The 26,958-nt window shown below is 44.2% G+C and overlaps 1 protein-coding gene across 1 annotated transcript; it reads left to right on the top strand.

Moving 5' to 3' along the window:
- The first annotated feature begins 9,704 nt into the window (after positions 1-9,704).
- LOC129062592 (39S ribosomal protein L18, mitochondrial-like) lies at positions 9,705-10,561 on the top strand. The gene has a single exon (XM_054563594.1). The coding sequence runs from the start codon at positions 9,748-9,750 to the stop codon at positions 10,288-10,290; it is 543 nt and encodes a 180-aa protein (XP_054419569.1). The 5' UTR covers positions 9,705-9,747; the 3' UTR covers positions 10,291-10,561.
- The last annotated feature ends 16,397 nt before the right edge of the window (positions 10,562-26,958 follow it).

Raw genomic sequence — 26,958 nt, 5'->3', positions numbered from 1 at the left:
ACCCCTCAGACTGGAGCTGCACTGCGCCGGGAGACGTCACAGCCTTCAGGCCTTCATGGCCTCCAGGGTGGACTATCCACCCAACTGAAAGGGCGCCGTCTGAAGAAAATGTTTCCTCCTCCGCCCCTCACTAATCCATCTTAATCTTAGAACTAGAAATTACAATCAGAAACCCTTACATTTATCTGGAAGACAGGAGAAGCTAGGCATTCAATTTGAGGACTCAAAACAACAGATTTACCTCTGCACACCTTGCAGGGCCTGCTGACGTAAGGTTTTGAATCAAATGATTCCAGCCTCTACTGAGATCATAGTGTCCTTGTGGGTCCCCATGCCCAGCTCTTGCTTCACAAGAACTTCCACAAGAGGAAAAATAACTTGGTCTAAATATGAAAAAAAAATGTAATTATAAATTGTTTAGAGATTATAGGCACTCTTTTTTATCCAAAGTACAAAAATATATCCATTCAATAGAAAAAAAAATCACATTGACACAGTTGCATGAGATTTCTATGAACCAGGCCTTCTCCCAGGAAGGACAAGTTGCCATGTATTCAGGAGGAGCCCTGACTTAACTTTTACAAGGCTTTTAAGTTTTTCCTTGTTTTTAAAAATAGCCACAGATGTCCTGTTTGCCTCCATGTGAGTCAGGGAGAGGGAGACCAAAGAGAGGAACAGGTCTCCATTTGCCCGTCTAGGTCCATTTTCTGCTGTTAGAGCTGTCATGTGTTGTACTGCGCAGCGGCTAGATGGCGTGCACTGCAGCGGGGGAGCACTGCTGGGGTCACCGCCTCTAGTCCCAGGCCGGGCAGCAACCACCGCGTCCAGGGGACGGAGCGCGGGGTTCCCTGAATCTGAGGGAAACAGTCCAGGGCCAGCTGACATGGGAGCAGAGCTCTGAATTCCACAAAGCCGGTCCCAGGGTTGTCAGGGATGAGGGGGATAAACACGAATCATCTCAAACACTTCTCTGTTTGCTGGGAGAGAGCGGATGTGGGCACTTCCCTCTTAGCGAAGAAGCCCCGTGGCACATCCCTCTAGTGGGGTAGGCCCCGTGTCCCTTTGTTCCAAGGCTATTATTGAAAGGGTTATCAGTGGGGCTAGGTTAACGGGAATGCAAGGTTATCTCATTATATCAGTATGTTAATATTCAAAGAGAATAGGTGATGCTTTGAAGAAAACAAATGGCAGGAACAGACCGATTTACATGGGTCCAAGAGGAGACTAGTATAAACACGAGAGAAACTAAACTTGAGAGCATAGTAAACATAAGGGCACCTAAGGATATAGGGTAGGGTCTGTGAATAATGTAAATGTCCTTCTCAGCACGAGCTGGCTAGAGCTTTTGAGGGAAGAACAAAGCACACCTTAAAGAATTTACTTTTAGGTCTGATGTCCAGAGAACTGCCAGATCTGGTTTAGGGCTGATTCCTGCCCTGTTTCAAGCCTGAGCCAGGAGGCAGGGAGGGAGCCGCCAAGAGACAAGGAGTCTGCTTTCGTCTGCAATGAGGACTCCGGCCATGTCCAAGCCAATCTAAGAGGTGTGGGCCTTTTTGCCCTTTCTCCATGTGCCCCAATTTCTTGTCTGCTGCCCATACCAGTCAATGTCTGGCTTAGGTGACCCCTCCCTCAAGGGTCTTACCCGTCATCAACAAAGACCAGCAGAGAGACAGGAGCTACACCCCTACCAGGGGGTACAGATTATGTTTCCTCAGGAGCCTGTTTCCCCAAGGCCTCCTGAATATTTCCAGCCTTGGGGCCCTCCAGCCTGCCGGCAGGGTTACAGTTCCTGAAACCAGAGAGGGTGTTTCCCAACAGGGAACAGATAAGACTGAGATGGAACATTTAACCAGGATAATTTGAGGGACATTAAATACAGGGCCTTCTTCCAAAATGAGGGCAGAATATAGAGAAATCCCAGGTAATAGAATAATACCCCAAAGTTGTTAAGAGCAGAACCTAACCTGTACCCTGTGGCCCATGTGGACAGCATCACCCACACCCCTGTGCGCTGATCCTTCTGGGGGTTCAGCCACGGAAAGTGGAAGTCGGGAGGAGGGAGACATGAGAGTGCACCCTCCCTCTGCTGGGCACAGTTCGGGCAGCAGCTGAGGTCTCCTGTTGAAGACCTCAGCTCCCATTAGGCGGCTGTCGTCCTTGGCTGCAGCCCTTGCCGGCTGCCATAGTGACATGGTTCATGCCTCTGGTCCCTACGTCGGAGGGGCACAGCCTCCCTGTGCTAGTGGTTTCCTGGTATGTCAACAGCCCCTGTGGCCACCATACCTTCCCACATTTCTGTAAATGGGCCCTTCCCTAATCTTCCTTCACTTAAAAACATTGGGACTGCCCTCTGTTTTCCTCCAGGGTCTCAGGGGACACAGATGCACAAAAGCATGTGTAAGCCTCCGCGTGCCCAGGATGGGTGGGGCCTGTGTACAGTGGCGGAATCTTATGGAAACGCTCAGTCCTCTCCACATACCACCTTTCTCCAACAAGGGAACTCAGAGTAACAACAGTTCCGCACTCCTTCAAGTGTTCAGAACTGGCAGGCGTGTCACTCAAGATCCATGGGCATCGCTTGGTGGATGAGGAGGTTAAACTAGACATACAGTCTCCATATCTACTTCAGTCTTTAGTCTCCTATTCTCTTCTTGTTAGCAGTTTTTTCTAACACCAAGGCAGTGGGTGTCTTATTTTGAGTTCCCCTCCAAAACAGAAACTCAACTACGGATTTGGATATTGTGAGAGAATAGGAAAGTGACACATGGAGAGAGGAGAGCCAGTAAAGTACGTGTGTATGAATGGGCTCCCTTTCTCTGCTGAGGCGTTTGTTAGTATGTCTTGCACACAGCTGTGCTCATCACCCCTGAGTGCCCAGTTCATCTCTGTTCCTCCCAGCCCGTAAAACACAACCCTTTCTTCTCCACACAGATACCAGTAAACACTTACCCAACTGAACTGCGTTTACTTTGTTCCTTGCCAATTACAGAAAGTAAATGTGGGTGGGAAAGCTCAGCTCTAGGCAGCTGGTAACCTACTTAGACATTTTAGATCTTTCTAAACTCATGCCTTAAAATGTCTCTGTGTATTGAACTGTTACCGGAGAGACCTGAGTTGAAGGCTCCCCTCGTCCTGTACTATCTTGATTTTGCTTATGAGTCTCAAAATGCCTGGAAGTCTTATCAGACGAGGCTCAGGACTGCTGAATTAATGGGCGTGGCATGCCTCCCGCCTCCTCCCTGTCTCACTTTACTATCTATCCTTCCTACCAGAATCCAGTGTCTTTATTCTTCAGGAAAAAAAAGTTGCCCACAACGAAGCACTAGAGAAGACAGGCGAAAGAAAAGTTAGCTGCAGGCTGAACAGAGTGAGTATACTTAATTGAATGATTTCTATGGGTAACTCGGGCATGCTGGTATGATTTTCCTGCCACATGAGACTTACGATAATGTCATGACACGGGGACTGGGCCTAGGGCGGATCTGCCTCAGGCCAGTCAGTAGTGTGTGGGTTCTTGACCTTCTGCAGGAAAGATTTCACTTCATGAGTCAAGTTGATTTTGAGAGTGCATTTGTTAAAGCTGGGGACAATGACACAAAGGAAGGACTTGGGGTAAAAGAAGCGTAGGACAGAACCCGTGCTCTGCTTTGGTTCCCTAGACACATTATAGAAAAAATGTGAGCCAGAGCAGGGCCACTGGGAGCTCATTGGGAAGTAAAAGTCACAGTGAGAGAAGTGAGCCAAGGCAGGGCTGCTTTGGCTCCCTGGAAAGTAAGACAAAAAGGGGGCCTTGGAGACAGATTCAGAGGGTAAGCGAAGGACGAGCTGCCACTGCCCACTGCTGCCCTGGATGCAAGTCTTGGGGAAACCCTTAGAGTTAGGAAAAAGAGTAAAAAGTTCATGCCCAAGAAGGACCATAGGTGTGCTCCAGAGAAAGCCTATACTGGCATCTTTTGTCTTGAGAGTTTTTTCTCTCTCTTGTGCGGGTGACAATCTTAGGGAAGGGTTTCAGCAGAATACTCATCAGCTTTTCAGGTACATTTTAAAATATGTATGTTGGTGCATCCAAGTGAACATATAGGGGAGCTTGGGATTGTTCTTTAGCTGGCGTTAGTGTTTTATCTTGGGTGTCTCTGCCTCTAACCATGTTTTTGTTATTTGTTTCCCTGACTTCATCTATCATTGGGTTTGGCTGGCACAAATGGCAAATTGGATCTCTGTTCTTTCTTCCTGACCAGGATGATTTAAGCTATGTATTCTCTGGTCAGGGAGGAGAGGTATAAACCATTTGTTCTCAAGTGTCCTTGGTTACGGAAGCTGAGGTCTTGTGATTCACTAGCTGGCTGTAATTAGTCAAATTGCTTGGACTTGTTTAATTACCTTGTCTCAGTTTTCTCATTCCACACCCCTGTTACCAGGGAGACCTGAGTCAGGGGACTCCCCCTCCTCAGGTCTTGCCTTGCCCACAAGAGAAGAATTCAGGCGAGAGACAAACCCATATACTGGAATGAGAGTTTATTTATGAAGCATAGAGGAAAAAAGGTACTAATATTGTTAGTGAGCTTGTTCTATACACTTGAGCTGAGGCTACAAGTGGGCACTCAGCTAACTGACTATAGAGGTTCAGGAATTATATACTTTAGTCAGCTTCTAGGTTGCCCCTCATCCTCCCCCTTCGAGACCTTGGGACCATTACGACGGTTTTCTTTGCCAGCCGTTGGAGATGATACACACAGAATTTCAAGGGCTCCCGCCTCCTGCACTATCAGTTTAGCTGGTGCCGTTCAGAACGCCTAGCAGTCTTATCAGACCAGGCTCAGGACTGCTAAGTTAATGGGTGAGATTTGTCTCCCTTCTCCTCCCTGCCTTAGTTTACAATTTATCCTACCTAACACCCTGAGAACATTTTCTAGTTTCTTACTATTCTGCCTCATTTCTTCCTTAGACTCTTTCATTTCTGAAATCTCGTAGGGTGATGAGTAACTGCTTTCTGCTGACAAGGGCTGCGGTCCCTCCCTATGGAGGGTAGAGAAGCCTCTCCCTGCCTGATGCAAGAGAGACAAGAAATGGTATCTGAGACCAGAACAGCGAGGCTGTTGGCTGACTGTTTCTAAAGTAGAAATGTGCTGGAATCCCCAAAGAGTCATCATCCGGACATGGAATTGTATTTTAGAGGTAACAATTTTGATGAGAAGGTTAAAAAGGCATGGCCCAGAGATGAGGAGACTATAACTGCAGGGGATCATGGACGGGTACAAACCAGACCATAGCCCCCCAGATGAAGCTGACAAAAGGGTTCCCCTTCCTCAGGTTATGAAACCATGTGGCGTGGTCATAATTTTTTTTGTTTTTGTCTTTTATTTTCTACTTGACATGAAGAGTTAATGCAGATGCAACAGGTTTTGCTTATGACTGCACATACCCCTCCCATTCTAGTAAGTTATCAAGGGTTAATCTGTTATCAAGGGCAACACTAGCAAGAGACTCTAGAGACTGTTGAAAGTTTTAGAGGGCATTGCCAGCACTAGTTTTAGGACCTATGATGTCTGTTAAATTTTTTAAGGTGGCTTCATAATAGGCAAATCCTCCCCATGAGGCTATTACTCTGATGGCTTCCCCTGGGCCAGTTATAATAAGACCTGTGGCTTTTATCTCTTTATGGTGAATAGTATTATGTATTCTATTGTGTATTCTATTATGTGTTCTATTGTAGTGACAGAAATCCCCCCAGGGTTAAGAAAACCTAAGGTTCACTGGCCCTAAAATGATGTGTTGTCAACACTCAGATAAGCTAAAGCAGGTAATGGTTAGTGGAAGTTGGTATAAGATCAGCCATCATAAGGTGTAGAGTAGCCTGTCTGGAGGTGGCCACAAAGAAAGAGGCGCCCAGGAGGGTGCATGCTCAGCCAGCAATATGTGGTTGAAAACCAGGCCTGTAGGGTTGGACCAGAGTAGGGAGTTTTCCCTGTAGCTGTGGAAAGGGTTCCTCTTTTCAGGACGGGTCCCTCGCTTCTGTGGGACTTCCTGTGCTATGGGGACTTGATATATGAATTTTCACTTGATATGAGTTTTTTCTCACCAATAACTGCAGTTGTTCTGGAGGATATTTTGAGAATTAGTTTTCCAGGCCTCTAATTTTGCCCTGTAGTCTGGTGAACACAAGTGTGTCAGATTGAAGGGACAGGAAACATTGTCAAAAAAAGTTTTTGGATATATCTAAGTTGGGACAGAATTCTCTAGTTCAAGTTTATTGACACATTCATTAAATGTACCACAATGAGAGCAGGGTTCTGTAAAGGTCTTGCATAAGGGCTTAATATTGACCGGTTATTAGTCTGATTAATGACCAGGGTTACGTTGGTGCAAGGAAAGCCATCGGGAACTGGAGGGAGGTTTACTGAAAAAGGACTGGCTTTTTCACAATTTCTGAGGGACCTCAATAACAGAGTTAGTTTTATGCTGAGAGTTATAGGTTGACCCTGAGGTGGGAGGGCTCTTAGGATTGGTTGCTTATGGCAGAGCCAGCATTTGGGAAGTTGATTTTCAGCAGCAATGATATCAGAAAAGTGTAGTGGTTTATAACTCTCCCACTCTGCTTGTAGGAATGTCAAGTACACTAGGGATATGAAAATAGGGAGGATAAATATTATTGGTTAACATTTGAATAAATTGGGTGGAGTATACAGAAAAAAAAATGTTTTCCTAAGTTAAGAGGCTGGGCATACTGACAGGCTAGTAGAAAGGGTGTCAGAAATCTGAGAAAGACCATTATATTAAAGCCTGGACATTATGTTATATATCTGTAACAGGTTCTGGTTTCATGAAGAGGAGCTTGAGGTCCTTGATGGGCTCACAAGAATAGGTCTTAGATTATGGTTCCTGTGGGGACTCACAAGAAACAGGTTTAATTTGGGATCAGTGAAAACAACTGGCTGCTTTTGTGAGCTTGCTCAAGTCGGGGTGCTTAGTAGCGCTTGACGTGGACCCTTCTCCCTGGGCTGTATTTGGTACTTAGGGCTGTCGTCCCTCCAGGTTTTTCAATAGACCCTGTCCCCTGGTTGAACCTGTTTGTGTTGGGAGTCTTTATCGAGGGCAGGTGTATAAGCGTGTGGAATTTTGTTCCATACTCCTGTAATGCCTCTTGTACCTGTCCTACATTAATCATGTAAGACATCGACTCGATGTTATCTAGCAGCAGGTCAGATCTGAGAAAACACATGCCAGTAGGTGGATTCGAAGGGTTTACTTGTAGTGTGTGTGTGTGTGTGTGTGTGTGTGTGTGTGTGTGTGTGTGTTTTAAGGTGCAGCTCTATTTTCATGACGCCTAAGGGTAACGTTGACATCCAGGAAAGCAGTTTAATCAAGTGCCTGCCACCTGAGAAGATGAGGGACTCTTGCCCCAAAGGCCATCTTTCCATCTCGGTGCAGGCAGGGGTCTTATCAGGAAGAAGAGGGAAAGCAGAACAAAGAAGTCAGGGGGTGGGGGCTGCGGACCTGCAGGAGGCCTTCCCGAGGCCTCGATGTGGGTCTCTATGCTCCGCAACCTTCCGCTGGCCATCAGAGGTTTCTCATTAGCTGAGCTCCTGGGGTCCTGAGGTCAGGCTGCTGCCGAGGTTTACACGGGAACCAAAACTGCTGATTCCTGTAAAGAGTACTTAAAAAAAGACGTTTAACCCGTAAGCACTAGTTATGAAAGAAAAATACCAGGCCAGAGGAACAAGCTGGGTCTAACATTTCATCAGAGTTGCATAAAGTTTTTAATTCCTGTTGCCATACTTACGTAGCCTTCCCATCCCCATGAGCCACTGGCGTCCCTTTATTTCTGACACAGCTTGTACCTGATGGGGGTGGGGAACTTCCAACGGCTGCCCAGAGCAGGCGTACGGGCCTCTCCTGCGGAAAGAGCAGTGGCTGCTGCAGCCTGTGAACAATCTGAATCTGTGAAAAATAGCAGCTGCTATTGTATGTATTGTTCTGAGAGGTAAGCTACTGGCCTTAGAGTCACACCTAACTTGTGGGTAAGAACTCCAAGTGCCATTTCCTATTTTTCTGCTACTATAGGGTAAGCGGTTTTTCTAAATTTGGCATCGCTAAGGCAGGTGCATTGCTCACTTTGACTTTTAACTCTTTGAAGGCGTGCTGACTTTCAGGGGTCCTGTCTATAGGCCCTTCGTCATCTCCCATTAAAGCCTTACATACCAGTTGAGCAATTAGCCCCAAACCTGGTAACCACAGGCAGCAGACCAGCTATTCCTAAAAATCCTTGAAGCTGTTCTTTACCATGTGGGACTCTGAGGGCCAGTATGGCCTGTTTCCTTTGAGAAGACAAGTCTGGACTCCTAAGGTAAGCAGGTACCCTAAAGATTGGAACCACTGTGAGGTTGTTTGGGCCTTTATATCTCTATCTGCAAGGAAGTCAATACTAGGATGGAATTTTGAGAGTCTTTTGTAAGTACTAGAAATGACTGGTTAATTGGAGTTTTCTTAGTTTCTTGTCTATGACATTTCCAAACTAATGCGGGCTGTCCTAAAGCCCGGAGGGAGCATAGTTCATGTATAATGCAGGTCTCCCTTGTTTGGGGGTTAGTCCATTCAAATGCGAACAAGTGCTGGGAGACAGGATGAAGGGAGGTGCGGTAAAAAGCATCCTTTAGAAGAGAATCAGGATGATGGAGGAGTGAGTGGAAGTCACACTGACCTTGTCCCAGGACCAACCTGGAATTACAACTAAATTGTGGAGAAATCAACTGCAACAAACAACGGAACAATAGCAACAGAGGAGCCTTACAATGTTGGAGACAGAAGAATCTGTTTAGTGCAATCTAACCGGCAAGGAGTGCGGTAGAGACTCAAGAAGGTGGGCGGGGCACCCACGGACGGCAGCACCAGAAGGATACTAAAAGGGCCTGTTTGATCCCCCTGAGAAGAGTGGGGTCAAAACCAAAAGCGATCTCCAGCCTGCAGCACCAGAGCCTAGAAAGTACACAGAGAACAGCCAGCTCTGAAAAACAGCAGGGTTGCTCTCTGCCAGAGACGGGTGGCTGGGGACGCAAAGAGCTATTTAAATGGCCAACATATAAATTTTTATTTGCAGCCACTTACCCTGGTCTCTGGCAAAGGTGGGGGCAGAGTGGGCTAGAGACTGATGAGGAGAGACATGGGAAGAAGACTTTGGGGAGAGAACTGAGAGAGTAGCCGGTGGGATCTAGGTGCTGACTCATCCCGCATGCGGTAGCATCCATCTTGGTCAGGCAGAGACCACTCCCCACTGAGCAGCAGCATCAGAGGACCCAATAACCCTGCCCCCAGGTGGGATTCTTCCCCACCCTGTGCTGTCTAAGCCGCCTGCTGAGTGCAAAGTGACTAGATTAGCAGCTGAAGGAGACAGCCACAGACAGTAGATTCCTGGAAGTCTCCGACAGATTGCCTAAGGTCAGACAGAGTCAACATCTGACGTTATCAGAGACAGATCCAGAAAGTAAAAACAGCCGTCTCCTACCATAGAAGTTCACACCACACAGTCAGGAAATCAAGACAGATGAATTTAAGAGGTAGAAGCAAAAAAGAAGAGTCTCACAAATAATAGGAAGGAAAAGAAATACCTTCCAGCCTAAGGGAAAGGAGGAATCCCAACAAAGAGAACTAAATGGCCCTGAGTTAAGATGGCTGCGGCCAGCGAGCCACGGGGTCTCGAGGGCGGAAAGGAGGGGAAGCTTTCCCTAGGCTTTGGCCACAATCCCGTCAGCAATGGCGCTTCGGTCACGGTACTGGGAGTTGTTGTCGGTTTGCAGGAACCCCGGGCATGGGGTCTCAGCGCTCTCAACCAGCTCCAAGCCAGAGGTGAAGCCTGAAGTGGACCCTCTGGGCAATGAAGTTGTTGCCCCGGAGTTCACCAACCGGAACCCCCGGAATCTGGAGCTCTTAGCCATGGCCAGGAAGCAACGGGGTTGGGGGACAGTGTGGCCCTCCCGCGAGTTCTGGCACAGGCTGCGAGTTATAAGGACTCAGCATCACGTAGAAGCACTTGTTGAGCATCCCAACGGCCAGGTTGTGGTTTCTGCATCCACACGTGAATGGGCTATTAAAAAGCACCTTTACAGCACCAAGAACGTGGTGGCCTGTGAGAGCGTAGGACGCGTGCTGGCAGAACGGTGTTTAGAGGCAGGGATCAATTTCATGGTCTACCAGCCGACTCCATGGGAGGCAGCCTCAGACTCGATGAAGCGACTCCAGAGTGCTATGACGGAAGGTGGCGTCATGCTGCAGGAGCCCCGGAGAAGTTATGAGTGAAGGGGAGGCCCTGTTTGGAATGTGTAAATATCAAGCGGGGAGCTGTTCCATCCTTCAGAAGAGAGCATCTGGAAGAACAGCAAACTGGACAGTTTTATGCAAGAATGTAACTGCAGAAAGATGTTCACAGTTAAGATCAGCCCCCCATTCCCTTGTGTGTGTGGGGCTAACATCTTAGAGAAGTGTCTGAGAAAAGCTGTCACCTGTTGTAATTAACTTTTGAAGGACAAATTAAATGTTTGTAAATTAAAGAATAAAGGCATATTCTGAACTTTAAAAAAAAAGAGAACTACATGAAATAGAGGCAAGTAAACTATCAGGTATTGAATATCAAATAGCAGTTCTAAGGAAGCTCAATGAGCTCAGTGAGCTCAGAGAGAATTACAAAAAACTACAGGGAAACTACGAGGAATGTACTGCAAACTATATCACCATGAAAAAGGACATACAAAATATCAATAAGAGACAGGAGGAAATGAAGAATACAATTTCTGAATTGAAGAATACAGTAGAAGGAATCAAAAGCAGGCTCGATGAAGCAGAGGATCAAATCAGTGAGCTAAAGGACAAGGTAGAAAAAAGCTCCCAGAAAGAATAAGAAAATGAAAAAAGACTTAAAAGGCACAAAGAAGCATTTAGGGTAATGCAGGACAACCTGAAATGTAATAATATCCATATAATACGGATACCAGAGGATGAGGAAGGGATGGAGAACTGTTTGAAAAAGTCATGATAGAAAACTTCCCTAATTTGAGGAGAGAAAAAGTCACACAAGTCTAGGAAGCACAGAGGGTCCCATTCAAGAGGAACCCAATGAGGCCCACTCCAAGACACATCATCATTAAAATGGCAAACATCAAAGACAAACAGAGAATCCTAAAGGCAACAAGGGAGAGAGAGGTAATAGCTTATAAGGGAACCCCGATATGGCTAAGAGCTGACTTCTCAACAGAAAAATTGCAAGCCAGAATGCAGTGGCAAGAAATATTCCAAGTCATGAAAAGCAAAGGTCTGCAACCAAGACTGCTCTACCCAGCAAGGCTCTCAATTAAAATGGAAGGTGAAATAAGGAGTTTCCCAGACAAAAGAAGGCTAAAAGAATACACCTCCACCAAACCAGCACTGCAAAATATGCTAAAGGGACTGCTTTAAGATGAAGAACAAGTTTCTATGAATACCCAGTTCCTTTCACAGTCACCAATACTTGATATTACCAATATTTTTTAGTACGTATTAATCTGACTGTGATAATATGTTATTTCAATTGTTCCTTTATTATTGTTGAAACTAAATCTGTTTTATTATGTTTCTTGCCTATTTATATTATTTTTTTAAAAAACTTTAAATGACTTTTTGATATTCTTTATCCATTTATCGATTAAAGGTTTATAGAATTTTTTTTCCTAAAAAAAAAAAAGGTAACTCTTAACCCTTTTTTAAATGTGTGGCAAATACTTTCCTATTCTACTACTTGTCCTTTAATTTTTTTAATATGTATACTACTATATAGTCTTAAATGTTTAATGTAGTCATATTGTCAATATTTTACTTTATAGCTTTTGGGTTTGAATATTCTACTTCAGGGTAAGAAAAATATTAGTTTGTATTTTCTCCTAAAACTCCTTAGATTCTACATATTGATTTTTAACTCACCTGAATATTTCTTGTACAACATGTGAAATAGGGCTCTATATTTGTTTTATTTCAAGTAATCGTGGTCCATGCACCTTATATGTTGAATAAGCCTTATTTTCCCCATTGATTTGAAATATCAATTTAATCATATGTTACATTGTTAAACAGATATGTATGTTAGTTTCTAGAATGCTCATTTTTCATTGACCTACTTGATCATTTCTGTGCTGGTGTCATGTTTTAATTGCTGAGACTTTATAATGGTTTTAAATTTTTTAATATTTTATAATTGACTTTGACATTTAAAAAATAGATAAAATCAATCTGCATTTTAGAAATAAAGAAGAAAGAAAGAGAGAAAGAAAGAAAGAAAGAGAGAGAGAAAGAAAGAAAAAAAGAAAGAAAGAAAGAAAGAAAAGAAAGAAAGAAAGAAAGAAAGAAAGAAAGAAAGAAAGAAAGAAAGAAAGAAAGAAAGAAAGAAAGAAAGAAAGAAAGAAAGAAAGAAAGAAAGAAAGAAAGAAAGAAAGAAAGAAAGAAAGAAAAGGTAAGATGGTATTCCTACCTTTTGTGACAACATGGATGGAACTGAAGAATATTATGCTAAGGGAAATAAGCCAGTTGGTGAAAAACAAATACCATATGATCTCACCTATAAGTGGAATCTGTTCAGCAACATAAACTAACAAACAAAATAAACCACAAGCTTGGAAACATGGAGCCAACTGAAAATTATCAGAGGGGATGGGGAAAGAGGACAGTGGTGGAAAGGAGGGGAAGGGACTAGTCAAAGAACATGTATGAGTGACCCATGGACATGGACAACAGAGTGGGCATTGACTGTGGCAGCGGGGGGGTGGGGGGGATGGGTGGAGGCTGGTAAAGGGGGAAAATTGAGACAACTGTAATAGAATAAACATGATTTATAAATCTTTAAAAAAATAAAACAAATAAAAATTCAAAAAAATTAAAATAAATTAAGAACAAAGAAAAAGCATTCTTTAAATCTAACACAGTAAAATAGTTGACGTTTCTGGGATTTGAATTAAGATAGTGTAGGGGTTTGGAACTATAGGATGTACCAGAATTACAGCCTCATTTACTGCCCTTTGGTCTTGTAGAAACCATTACTCTCTGTTTGGCTTTTGTGCTGGAGAACAGGGGTATGGCACGGGGACTGGCAGGGCCTGAGCAGCCCATGATTTAAATATTTTTCAAAGAGAAGGTCGATCCCTTGTATGGCCTTAGGTTTTGGAGGGCACTGTCTTTTGTTAGGGTAGGGTACTCCTCGTTTTAGAGATATCTTGACAGGGGGTATTTTGTTGCCCTGCCTGGTACTCCAGTTTGCCATATCAGGGTTGACTTGAATGAAGACAGATTCTAGAATATTATGAACTTCCAGTCTAGGGTGAGAAGTTAGATTGGCCAACAGGCATAACAGTGAGGGTTCATTATCTTCTCTGACTATTGGGCCTGGCACTACGGTAGTTCCTAGACTAGATAAGATGCCCCTTCCTAGTAAGGGAGTGGGCGCCCCAGGAACACTAGAAAGGCGTGACTAAGAGTGAGATTCCCGAGACAGCAGCTCAGGAGTTGCGTGAAATGGTAGCACTGAGGATGCTCATTTACCCCGGGGATCAAACAGGATTTGGAAGGAGGCCCTGGTGAGTGGGTCAGAGCAGAGCAAGCAGCTCCCACGTCTAATAAAACAGTGAGCCCCTACAGGATCACCTGAGGGCTCATCTGGTGAGATGGTCAGATGGCCGGTGGTGGTGGTGGGAGGTCTCAGGCACCTTCAGTTCTCAGGTGGCTTCAAACATCATCAGTTTAGGGGCACCAGATTCTCTTCAGAGCCCAGGATACTCACTTTTCCCATGGCCTTCCCTCTTGCAGAGGAGCGACGGTCCTGCATATCGTTGACCCTGAGTCAGTTGTGGGCACTCCTTCATGTTGTCCTTCTTGTCTGCAGGAATAACATTGCCCCTCTTGTATCCAATGTAGTTTTGGGCTAGGTGACCCTGAGGTGGTGTTGGACTTGAAGTAGCAGCTAACAAGTGAGACTTTTGTGCCCCTCAGGGGGCTTTTTGCTCTTCATCTGCTTTGTCTCAGTTGTTAAAAGCCCTGAAAGGTATTTCTACTTGTTGCTCAGGAAGGTCTGAGGTCCCAAGGCTTGTTTGTGTAACTCTCTCCTGATGTGGGGGCTGCCTGCTGGATAAAATGGATTCCCAGAAGTGCTCAGCCCTCGACAGACTCAGGGTCAATGTTTGTGGACTTTCTTAAATCTTCTGTGAACCACCCCCAGAAAAGGGCAGGGTTTTCAGCATTTTCTGAGTAACTTTTTTATTTTGTTACACTTAACAAGATTAATAGTACATTTTGTATCCCTTCTATCAGACAAATAACCATATGGGTCCAGCAGTCCCTTCCCTCTTGTCTATTATCTGTGCCAGTTTGATAGACCCAGTAGGGTCCTGATCTGGGAGTGCTTGTCCCCCTGGTCAGTGTATGAGACGTTGAGCTGAGGTAACGATGACCAGCTAATTCATCAGCATGAGCCCTTGCAGCTTCTATGTGCACTGCTTTTCATCTACAGAGCAACCGCGAGAGAGGACAATCTATAAATCACTCCGAGTCAGGTCGTAAGGCAGTGTTAAGTGATTAAACCCCTCTGTGAACTTGCTAGGGTCTTTGGAAAACCAATCAAGTTTTTCTTTGCAAAGAGCATAGTCAGACATAGAAAATGGAACATGTACTGGAATAATTCATCGACGAGGCTCCCCTTTCACTACTTCCCTCAGAGGTACCACATAAGCATTTGGGTGATAAGGAGTTCTGCTCCTGGTAGTGGCAGGGCTGACTATAAGCAGAGGTGGGTGTCAGCAGTTCTGTAGTGGATGAGGGATAAAAGAGCAGCAGGTGCCCTTTGGGGAGCGGCAGGGGAGTGAGCTGGGAAGCAGATTGTTCTGGCCCCGCGATGGGTTCTGTGTGATCCACTAGAGTCAGATTAGGGTCCTTCATGGGCTATGAAGAAGGTGTTGTCTAATTTATCTGACACTGTGGCAACACACATCCTACAAGATTTTCCTAAGTTTTTATCTTGATAAAAAAATTTTTAGAAAAAGTGAGGCATGCCTTACACAATAGAATATTATACAGCAGTAAACAAGAAGAACCTCTTACCTTTTGCAACACCATGGATGGACCTGGAGAACATTAGGCTAAGTGAAATAAGCCAGTCAGTGAAGAACAAATATTACACATTCTCATATGTGGAATTGAGTGAACACAGTAAACTAATGAACAAAAGGGAAACAGAAGCATAGATACAGAGGGAACAGACTCATAGCTGCCGGAGGGGAGGGGGTAGACTGAAAATACAATGGTGAAGTGATAAACCAAAGAACATTTATACATGATCCATGGACATGGACAAGGATATGGCAACTGACTGGGAAAGAGCGCAAGGTGGGGCCAGATGGAGGTAAGAGAAGGAAGGGAAAGCAGGACAACTGTAACAACATAAACAAACCAAAAAAAAAAAAAAAAAAAGACCATAAACATCTGAATATAAGGTGCTTACATTTGCTTTCATTTTTGCAAAACAAACCTAATTAGAGAATAGTGTTATACTTCAGAGATTTATTTATAGGCCAGACTCCTTCCCTGTCCCCAAGATTGTACTGAGGCCGGCTGACACTGCGGAAGAAAATGAAGGGATTAGCCAAAGAACACGTCTGCGTGTCACAGAGACACAGACGGCAGTGCGTGATGGCCAGAGGGAAGGGGCAGGGGAATGCGGACATCTGCAATGGTGTCGACAATGAAAATAAAGTTAAAAAAGATGAGGCATTATTTCTTCGGCTTGTGGCTCTTAAAGTTGGACCAGCCGTTAAGGAGGCACCCCAGGTGGGATCTCAGGCCCGTTTTCAGTGCCACCGTTTTGTCTGTTTTACCTGGTGACTGGTTGTGAGCCTCTAGCACCAGGGGGTGCGACAAAGACGAAGCCTCAATTCTGCTATTGCTTCAAGTTGTATAAATTTTGTTCAATTCGATTTGAAAATTTACTTTTAGAAATTTGTGATTTAGAATAACAATTTTTTCATGGATTTTTTAAAGATAAAACTTATTTATAAATGTATCAGAGTAAAACAATGGTTCTCAAAAGACAAAAACTTAAAATGACATAGTTATAGATCTGATTATACCATAAATGATGTAGAATTTTGTTACTTTTTTGAGATATAATATGCCAAAATAATAATTAGAATCACAAATGCAAATACATTAGGATTTTGTAAACTTTGGAGATTTTTATATACTTTCAAGGACATTTATTTTAAAATGAAACATAAACATATATAAATAAGACATAGTTATTATATTTGTTATTTGACAGTGTTTCCCATGTGTTTCAGGCCTATCAAACAGGCCTCATTAGTCTAAAATCTTGCATTTGTAAGGATGAAGAGCAAATCTTTGAGGTATTCCAGGGACCCTTTGGAATAGCCCAAAGCCATTTCTAGGTTAAGAGAAAGTCTTTTAAATTTAAACCTGGAAGCTTGTCAAACATACTTGACCTAAAGATTATATATTATTATGAAATAATATTAAGTTATTTACTTACCTAAAGTGACAATAAATGTATGAAACATAAATACAGGCTGACAAATTTTAGTTCTTAGAATTGAGAGAGATGACTTTCTTGAAAGTTAATCAAATACCTGACCAACAAAAATGTTTCACATAACTGGTTTGGTTTTTGTTTTTGTTTTTTGGTTTTTTTTTTTTTTGCTCTTCTGTAATAAAAGCCAAAGGATGTATATTAAGGCTTTTCTCATAATGAATGTTTTACTATCTTATGTTAATAACTTCAAAAGGCATTAATCACACTTAAACCTGTTTTAATATCAAATATTTCCTAGACCACATGGTCCTAAAAAAAACATCATTTGGGATAGTGTTTATTTTTTTACTATATACATAAACAGTATTATGAGTAACTGTAGAGAAGATAAAATTTTTATATTTGTTCTTGACAGCTTTTACGAGGTGCATTTCGACAAAAGACCAGCACCGCAGACAGCAGGCAGGCTTCCCCCCAAGACTATGAGCAGAGATAGGAAGGAGGAATGAGAGGAAGGATAAGGAAGAAAAAACAACCCCAGGTCCCGTCCATGTCACCAAAGAATGTCCCTGGACAAAAAGAGCCCAGAGTGGGTCTGCCTAGGGCCCGATAATAGTCAGTAGGTTCTTGACTTTGTGCAGGAAAGATTTAACAAGTCCTCACAAGATTTCAACATACTCACAAAGTATTTTGAGTGTATGCTTATTAAAGCTGGGGACAGTAAGGCAAAGGGAGGACTTCAGGTAGAAGAGCAATAGGGGAGAATCTAGGTGGTGCTCTACTTTGGCTCCCTAGACATGTTGTAGAAAAGAAGTGAGCCAAGGTGGGTTGCGGTGAGCTCACTGGAAAGTCAGAGAAAAAGGGGGCCTTGGAGACAGAATCCGCAGGAAAGCCCAGACTGAGCTGCCACTGCCCACTGCTGCCCTGGCTGCAAGTGTTGTGGAAACCCTTAGAGTTAGGAAAAAGAGAGTAAAAAGTTTATGCTAGAGAGGGAGCATGGGCATACTCCAGAGAAAGCCCACCCTGGCATCCTTTGTCTTGAGAGTTTTCCTCTCTCTTCTGCAGGTGACAATCTTAGGGGAGGGTTTCAGCAGAATATTCATCAGCTTTTCAGGTGCATGTTAAAATATTTATGTTGATGCCTCCAAATGGGCACATAGGGGAAGATAAGGTCTTGTGATTCATTAGCAGGCTATAAATTGGTCAGATTGTTTGGCCTTGTTTAATTATCATCTCAGTTTCCCCATTCCACTTGCCCAGACATTTTCCTAGTTCCTTACTATCCTGCCTCAATAACTGTAGGTGTGGGGGTAGAGCCCATGGCAGGGTTGATTGTACTAGCTTTTGGGAGTCTGATACAAAAAAAAGAGAGAGAGAGAGAGAGAGAGAGAGAGAGAAAGAACTTAAATTGGTTGGTCACGTTGCTTGCAGCCTTGTGACACCCTGATCAGAGACCCCAGCCATGCCACACCTGACTCCTGACCTACACAAATATGAGATCATAAATGAATTCTGTTTTAAACTGCTAAATTTATGGTGATTTCTAATACAAAGTGCTATCTTTTAAAGAAAAATCATGAAGACTTTGCAGCCAGAGAGGCTGTTCAAAATCTCTGCTTCATAAGACCCTAAATTGGAAATAGTAAAACTTCTTTTTCTGTTAGTTACCTTACCTATAAAACAAGAATAGTCTAATACCTCCCCCATGGAGTTATTATAAAGATTGGACAATATGTATATAAGTATCTGTGAGAGCAGCTTATAAACAAACTATAGTTAAGGTAACATGATAGGAAGTTACCACATACTCAGTGGTAGCTGCTATAATTATAATTAATAAAGTCTTGTCACTGTTGTTGAGAACCTTAGAACCTTCTAGAGCAGACAGCCATGGGGATAAAGTGTTTCAGTTAATGCATGTTTATAGGTTTATGCTATTCAGGAGAAAGTACAGTGTAGAAAGAATAGGAAAATAGAGTATAAACCCCAACTGATAAAATGTCTCAGAGAATGAAATATCTCATATCTTTGATGGGAGATTCAAGTCTGCCTACTAAGTAGTTTAGAATGTTTTTACTGCTGAGGGCCCTGCCAACGTATTGAATCACCAGAGTTGTCAACTTCTTGAGTAATTTTAAGAATTTACTCTTCCATCTTGTCTTCAAATATTTTTTTTTTGTTATGCTACCTACAAGGGATTGTGTGAGTTGTTTCCTTTACATAAATTTTATTAAGGGATTGCTTCTGGGAATGGTACTTCAATTCACTTTAACTTTTTCTCTAAATTTTATGCCTGAAACATAAGAGTTCTATATCCAAATTAAATGTACAGTGGAATAAGCAAAGTAAATTTAACTTAAATTCTGTCAGGAAGGAAGGAAGAAAGGACCTATATAACTGGGCAGGTGTGAGGATTCAAGGAGATGTATTTGTGAAGCACTGAGTGTGAAAGTGCCCTCTAAATGCCACATAATAGCTCTAAAACTGAATGAATAAACTCATAGGGGTTTGCGATGCTCAAACAAGTTAATGAAAGCAAAGTTCTTTTTCAATGTGAGCATTAGTGCACATGTGAAGGATGATTGTATTGCATTTATTTTACAGAAGCATGAGTTCCGAGACTTCAGCAGGCCCCAGGGCTTATGTTGTGTTTGAGGTCTCAAAATCTCAGCAGTACAGGTATTCACTCACCCAGGCAGAATTCCCACAAACTGCTGGTACTCAACCTGCGCCCTGGAGTACACAAGACAAGGAACCTAAGACAGACCAGAGAACCTTAGGGGTAAGTAAGGTTTCACACTGTGGGCGAGGGGATAAATGGCTGGAATCAGAAGAAAGAGGGGGGTTGGAAATATAAAAAACGACAAATCCAAAAGGCGGGGCTGCAGCTGACCCAGCCTTGCCAATCCTTAATGAGGACATTAAGATGCTCAGTGGTGGAGCATCTCCAGGCCCTCGGCATGAGGCCTTATATTTTCTAAACTAGGCATTTTATGAAAGAGAAAGAAAAGCAACAAAGAAGCAGAAAATCGGAAGGTTTGTCCTGTGGTCCAGAATCCATGCTGATCCTGTGGCCTCTGGAAGAAAGCGAAGTCAGTGAGTGACAACAACGTAACAACAGAGGTTGTTATCTCTGATGGGGGAGAAATGATGGGACGTTTTCTTTTCATTTTTACATTCTTCGTAATACTTTTTTGACCAAGAATATAAATATATTAAAATACAAAGGAGGCACAGAGCAGGGGAAAGGGGCAGATTCCACGCCCAGAAACAAAGGTCTCAGCTTGTGGCTCTCCTGACAGGCCCTCCAGATCCTGATCGGCCTGGTATACATTGGCCTTGGCAGCATCCTGGGGACCATCCTGGTTCAGGAGTATGTAGCTTACTCATTCGATGGAGGCGTTCCCTTCTGGGGAGGCATGTGGGTAAGTAATGTGAGTTGTCCTGCAAGAAAATTCCTGAAACTACCAACACTCCCAAAGCCACCTTATCAAGTTGCATTCCAGTCAAGAGAGCCTGTGGGCTGTGAACCCTGCTCAGACCTTGTTCACCAAGAGCACTGGTCTGCTTGCTCAGCCAGAACAAATACTGCAGACTGGGTGGCTCAACAGCAGACATTTATTATCTCATAGTTCCAGAGGCTAGAAGCCCAAGATCAAGGTGTCACAGGGTGGTTTATTCTGATGCCTCTCTCCTTGGCTTACAGAGGGTCATTTTCTTCCCTCTGTCTTCACATGGTCTGTGTGGGTCTATGCCTAACTTGTCTTCTTATAAGAACACCAGTCATGCCCTGGGTGGGGTGGCCCAGTGGATCAAGTGCTGACCTGTGAACCAAAGGGTTGCAAGTTTGATTCCCAATCAGGGCACATGCCCGGAACCAGGTCCCCCACGGGGGATGCTCAAAGGGCAACCACACATTGATATCTCTATTCCACTCTTTCTCATTCCCTTCCCCTCTCCAAATAAATATATAAATAAAAACTTCAACAGAAGAAAAAAGAAAAAAAGAACACCAGTCATATTGGATTACAGCCAGGCATGTGACCTCATTTAATGTTCATCACCTCTTTAAAGGTCTTATCTTCAAGTACAGATGCTCCTAAAGCTATGATGGGGTTACATCCTAATAAACCCTTCACCAGTTGAAAACACCCTAGGTCAAAAATGCATTAAATACTGCGCTGTAGTGTATGGGTTGTTCACCCCGTGATCACTCTCCTGACGGGGAGCTGTGGCCAGCTACCGCTGTCCAGCATCACGAGAGAGCATCTCACCGCATACCACTCACCCGGGAAAAGATCAAAATTCAATATCTAAAGAACAGTTCCTACTGAAGGCATATCACTTTCACACCATTGAAAGTCAACAAAATCCTAAGTCCAACCATCGTGCGTCTGGAACCATCTCTGCAGTCACATTCTGAGGTACTTGTGGGTTAGGACTTGAAAAGATGAATTTTGAGGGGACACAATTTAACTCATAATACCAAGTGACAGCCCTGTAGGGTGCCGTGGACCCAGACTGGGCACCTTCCCTCATTAGCTCCCCTCAGAGGTCAGGAATCCTCCTTCTGGATCATCAGCCCAGAGGTGGCATCATTTCTAATTCACACAAACAACGATGTATTGGGAACACAGCTCAAGTGTTGCTCAATGCGGGCGCCCAGCCCACACTCCAAGACAGAAACATTTCCACCAGTTGTTGAGAGTGGTTGCCCAGCCATAGAAGAGTCCCTTAGAAGAGGGTACTCAACCTGGGGTTCACCGATGGCCTCAGAGTCCCACTTTTGACAAAATATTTGGTATATTAGATGATTACTTTTTTTCTGGAAAAGTCCATAGTTTTTTCACATTCTCAGGGTGACCGGTAACCCTTAAAAGGTTAAGAGCCACAAGTCCTTCCCTTCTCCAGTGTCTTGTCTTTATGATTCCCTTGCAGTCTCCTCAGTGTCCTCCCTCCTGCACACACGCCCACACAGTCCCTTCTTCTCCTCCCTCCCATCTCCCATCTCCTCTGTCTTCTGAGTCACACTTATGTGTGACTCAGTGCAACTTTTCTCACAAACAACAAAACTCCAGATTAACCTGGACATCAGCCAATTCACCCTGTCCCATGAGATTTAAATAAAAGAGCCTGGAGTAATTTGCCACTCTCAGTACACACAGCGTCTGTAAATCAGCAGGGCTTACGTTCCTGGGAGCACTTTGTACAAGTACTCGCCCTCTCGTTCCCATTCATGTCTCACCCCTGAGGCTGATCCCCCCACAGTTCTGCGCAGACCCAGGCTTGGAACTGAGCCTCAGTTCCTTCGCTCAGCCACAAGCACCTGTGTCTGCATAACAGACTGCAGTGGGGTTTGGGGCCATGGGGAAGATAGCACCACAGCCACAGAGAAGTTGCTATCGAGTGTTAGATTCTCTTATGCATTCTTAAGTGCCCGGTGGCCTTGGTGGGCATCTCCACTTCCACCAGGCTGTTCAGGGCCCATTGGCCCTCATGACACCCCTTCCCTTTGTTTCTGCAGGGCATTTTTGCTCTTTGCTGCCTTCTTGACTCCAAGACTCTCTGTTCCTCAGGATTACAAATGTCCTTCCCCAAACCAAAGCCTATTTCCTTGGGCACCTCTAGGACCAGCAGGAACATCAGGATTCCAGGTTTCTGATTCCTTTCTCACTCATCAAGTCTCTATACACAGAGGACAGAAGATTGAGGTTTATTATTCACTTCCAGGAAAAATGGCATTCCCCTTAGAAGACACAGGCACCTAGAGCAAGTTTTCATCGTGAACACCTGTTTCCACTGCATGGCTCACGCATCTACCCTGAGGGGGAGGGAGTGTACAATGAGGGTTAAGAACTCACGATCTGGAGTCCACTACCTGGTTTTGATCTCCAAATCTGCTACTTGTTGGATGGTCTCTGGCGGGTTATTTAACATCTCCAAGCCTCAGTCCACCCCTCTGTAAAATGGAATAACAATAGTGCTTGATAGGCCCAGGTGCAGCTAAATAAAGCAGGGTTAGAAGCACTTCACGCGGGCTCAGCAAAGCTTCCATGAACCCGTAGCCAACGCCCTCTCTGACCTTCAGGGACAGCAGGCCATCCCATCAGCCCCTCTGCCTGCAGAGCATGAGTGTTGAAATAAATGCACACAATGTACCCCATCGGCCTCATATTTGATGTTCAGCACCGTAGAGATGCACGATACTCCTCACTAACTACAAGGGACTCACCAAATGGTAGACAGGCAAGGACTGATGCGGGGCTTCTACCTAACAGCAGTGAAAATGGGGAGAATCCCGACCCTCTCCCCACCGAGCCCCCGCGCCTGAATGGGTCCTGTCGGGGGACCAGCAAGATGTGCATGTGGGGAGTTGAAGGCAAGAGAAGAACTAACTTTTTGAGTGTCTACGCTGACCTCTCATGGGCAAGACATAACAAATGCCAGCTTCAGGGGACAAATTATCTCAAGACAATGGAGATATTATTTTTTCCAATTCTTAGACAAGGAAATGTTGAGAAATTACTAACTTACCAAAGAACATGTGAGTTTCCAGCTAAAATTCAGAACTGTCTGCTGTATCCTAGGATCCATATTTATCCCGATTCGCTGCCCTGTCATGTGGTGCCAAACACCTCATTCACTCATTCACTCATTCATTTATTGCTTCCCCGTGTTGAGCTGGAAGCTCCAGCAGAGGATCTGGGATGTGTGAGAGAATATGTGTGTGACCAGAATCCTGAAGCCTGAAGACAGAAACTGGGAAGGGCGGCAGGGGGTGGGTGGGGGCGGGGGAGGGCAGTAGGGAACTGGCCTCTGACCTCTCTCTAAATTCCCTCTTCTGTGCCAGTTCATCATTTCGGGATCCCTCTCAGTGGTATCACAAGAGCAGCAGAACTCTCTTTACCTGGTAAGTCGCATCCTGGGATGGGCTCTCCCCGCTGTGGACCTACAGGGAGGACACACAGCAAAGGAAAGACCCTACACACAATCCCTCCTCCTTCCTTGCGCCTGCTTATATCCAGACACAGGGCACGGACACGCATGCTCATTAATACTCATATACAGGACCACAGCGACCTGGCCAAGTCACAAGTGGGAAAGAGTCCAGAAATTTGGGGGAAGGAAGGGCACTACAGCCACCTTCATTAAGGCGTCAGGTTGTGGAGACAGAGAGAGTGACTCACCTAAGAGGATGTTACAGAAAGAAGCAAAAAGCTGCCTGGGACACCACGACCCCCACCAGCAGAGCAGGACACTGAGACTGCCTGCAGCGCACAGAGCTGACATCCAGACATTTCTAGAGGGAAGCCAGGGGAGCCTCAGGCAGCGGCTCCCCTAGGAATCCAGACAGGCAAGCTCTGTGTATCAACATGGACAAAGCTCTGGGGTCCCCTGGCAGTAGACCAAGTACCTGTGCTTCTCCCACAAGCAGGTGATCTAAGGGCAGGGGCCCCAGGATGGCCAGGTCCCACACCAGATCTATTTGAGAATCTCCCAAGGGAAGCTCAGTTCTGGGCATGCCTTTCTGCACCTGGCCCACAATCACAAAGTATCAGAGCCTGTCCTATCCCAAGACACTGGGGCTAGGTCTTCTGCATAAGTGGACGAGTGTTTCCCAGAGATTATCCTTGGAGATACTTGTCACACGAGACCCTTTATGAAGATGCTGGGTAAACTTGGGGGCAAAAAACCCCATCTTTTTAGAAGTACCTTCTCTGATAGATAAATAATCTTTGTTAAAGGCTCTGAGAAGTCTTATGCATCAGACTTGTTTAACTTTGTTCAACCCAGGTTTCCTCAAAGTTCATTTACTCCCAAAATTTTTTTTAAATATATTTTATTGATTTTGCTAATATAGTTGTCCCAATTTTCCCCCTTTGACCCCCTCTGCCCAGTACCCTCATTCCTTCCAGCAATCCCCTCTCTTAGTTCCTGTCCATGGGTCATGCATATAAGTTGTTCGGCTTTTCCATTTCCTCTACTGTTCTTAACACCCCCTGCCTATTTTGTACCTACCGATTGGTACTTGATAATCCTTGCACATTTTACCCCATTGTCCTCCTCCTTCCTCCCAGCTGATAATCCTCCAAATGATCTTCATATCTACGCCTCTGTTCAATTTTGCTAGTTTGCTTTGTTTGTTTTGGTAGATTTAGTTTTTGATAGTTGTGCATTCATTGCCATTTTAATGTTCATAGTTTTGATCTTCTTTTTCATATGCAGTTCCCTCTAACACTTCATGTAATAATAGCTTGGTGATTATGAACTCATTTAGTTTTCCCTTGTCTGGGAAGCACTTTTTCTGCCCTTCAGTTCCAAAGGATAGCTTTGCTGGATAGTTATCTAGGTTGTAGGTCTTTGCTTTTCATTACTTTGAATACTTCTTGCCTAGCCAACAAAGTATCTTTTGAGAAATCAGGGACTGTCTTATGGGAATTCCTTTGTAGGTAACTATCTGCCTTTCTCTTGCTGCTTTTAAGATTCTCTCTTCATGTTTAACCTTGGGCATTTAAACTATGATGTGTCTTGGTGTGGTCCTCTTTGATCCAATTTGTTTGGGATTCTGTGTGCTCCCTGGACTTGTATGTCTATTTCCTTCACCAAATTAGGGAAGTTTTCTTTCATTATTTTTCCAAATAAATTTTCAATGTCTTGTTCTTCCTCTTGCCCTTTGGCACCCCTATGATTCGGATGTTGGTATGTTTGGACATATCTAGAGTCTCCTTATTCTATTCCCATTTTTTAAAATTCTCCTTTCTTCTTGCCATTCTCATTGAGCGCTTTTTTCTTTCTTATGTTCCAAATCATTGATTTGAATCTTGACTCCATCCCCTCTACTGTTGGTTCCCTCTGGGTTTTTCTTTATTTCACTTAATGCAAACTTCATTTCTCCCTGGGTCTATTTCAGGCAGTTGCAGTACCCAATGATTTCTTTGAGTACCCTGATAACCAGTGTTTTTGAGCTCTGCATTTGATAAATTGCTTATCTCCATTTCATTTAGTTCATTTCCTGGAGTTATGTTCTGTTCTTTCATTTCATTTCTTTATCTCCTTATTATGGCAGCCTCCCTGTGTATGTTTCCATGTATTATGTAGAGTTGCTTTGACTCCCTGTCTTAGTAGCGTGGCCTGTTGTAGAAAAGGCACCTGTAAATTATGTGGGGCAGAGCCTTAGGTAGTCACCATTGTTGGGCAACCAATTTCACCACTTTGTGGCTCTGTGTGGGAGGGGGCTCAGAGAGTGGACAATGCCCCTGCCTGGCCTCGGGAGATTGCCCAAGAGGAAACTGTCTCCCCAGTACTCACCCCCTTGCCAGTCACTTCATTTTCTCCCCTTCTCCCCATATGCCATTTGAGCCCTTCCAGGTGTTGTCCTGGTGTTGTGTCCCAGAGATGGTAGGTCTGCGTGAGTCCTAAGTCCATTGCAGACCCTTTAGGAGAAGTCTCTTGAGAATCCTGCAGTTTCTTCCACCACCCCAGTCCCCACTGGTTTTTGCAGCCACAAGTTATGGGGCTTCTGTTCCTGGCACTGGAACCCTGGGATGTGTGGTTTGTGTGGGGCTGGGATCATTCGCTCCCAAGGTACCCCTTCCAATTTTTATCCACAACATGTGAATGTGGGACCACCTGTTCCACCACCTCTCCACCATTCTCTCCACCTATGCATCTCCATCCTTCCCACTCATCTGGATAAAGATGTGACTTCTTTGAATCTTTGGTTATCAGACCCCATACAGCTCAATTTTCTCATGAATCTTGGTGATGTTTGTTTTGTAGTCCAGTTGTCACTTTCCTATAGTTGTACATGGAGGTGAAATGTGTTTACCTATGCCTCCATCTTGGACAAAAGTCAACCCCCAAAACTTTTTTGCACAAAACACCCTTTACTTGCTCCAGAACTAAGATTACAAGAAATTATATTAAGAAACACTTGTTGAACCTCTGCTATCTCAGCAACAATCATTTTTCTCTCCCACTTTCATACTGTGTCTTCTTCAGACATGGAGCAATATCATCACAAACATCGTAAGTGCAATGATTTCTGCAACTGGAACCGGTCTCTTCATCACAGAGATCATTATCAACAGCCCATATTACAGCCCCCACGCGGAAGTGGTGAGTAGTAGCCTCTTGAGGAAGTAGCCTCTTGACTAATGCTCCCCTGGGTTCCAACTCAGCTGTGCTTAGGAAATCATTGGAAACAGACATGCCCACCAAGCTTCTTCACCAAGCACTATAGCAAACAGAGGTGCTGTCAAATGAGTACAATGTTTAAAGTCTCTGACCTGTAGCTTTATTGCTGTTACCCTAAGCATGTGACTTTTCTTAGTCTTACTTTCCATATTTGTAAACCAGTACCTACTTTTTGACATTGTTGGGAGAATTCAATGCAGTTATACATGCAATGA

The sequence above is a fragment of the Pteronotus mesoamericanus genome, unplaced genomic scaffold (genome assembly GCF_021234165.1).
Source record: "Pteronotus mesoamericanus isolate MK-2021 breed Mesoamerican mustached bat unplaced genomic scaffold, CSHL_Meso_final scaffold_83, whole genome shotgun sequence".
NCBI classification, from domain to species: Eukaryota; Metazoa; Chordata; class Mammalia; order Chiroptera; family Mormoopidae; genus Pteronotus; species Pteronotus mesoamericanus.
The sequence above is the reverse complement of the archived record's forward strand: the minus strand, read 5'-3'. Positions and strand labels throughout refer to the sequence as shown.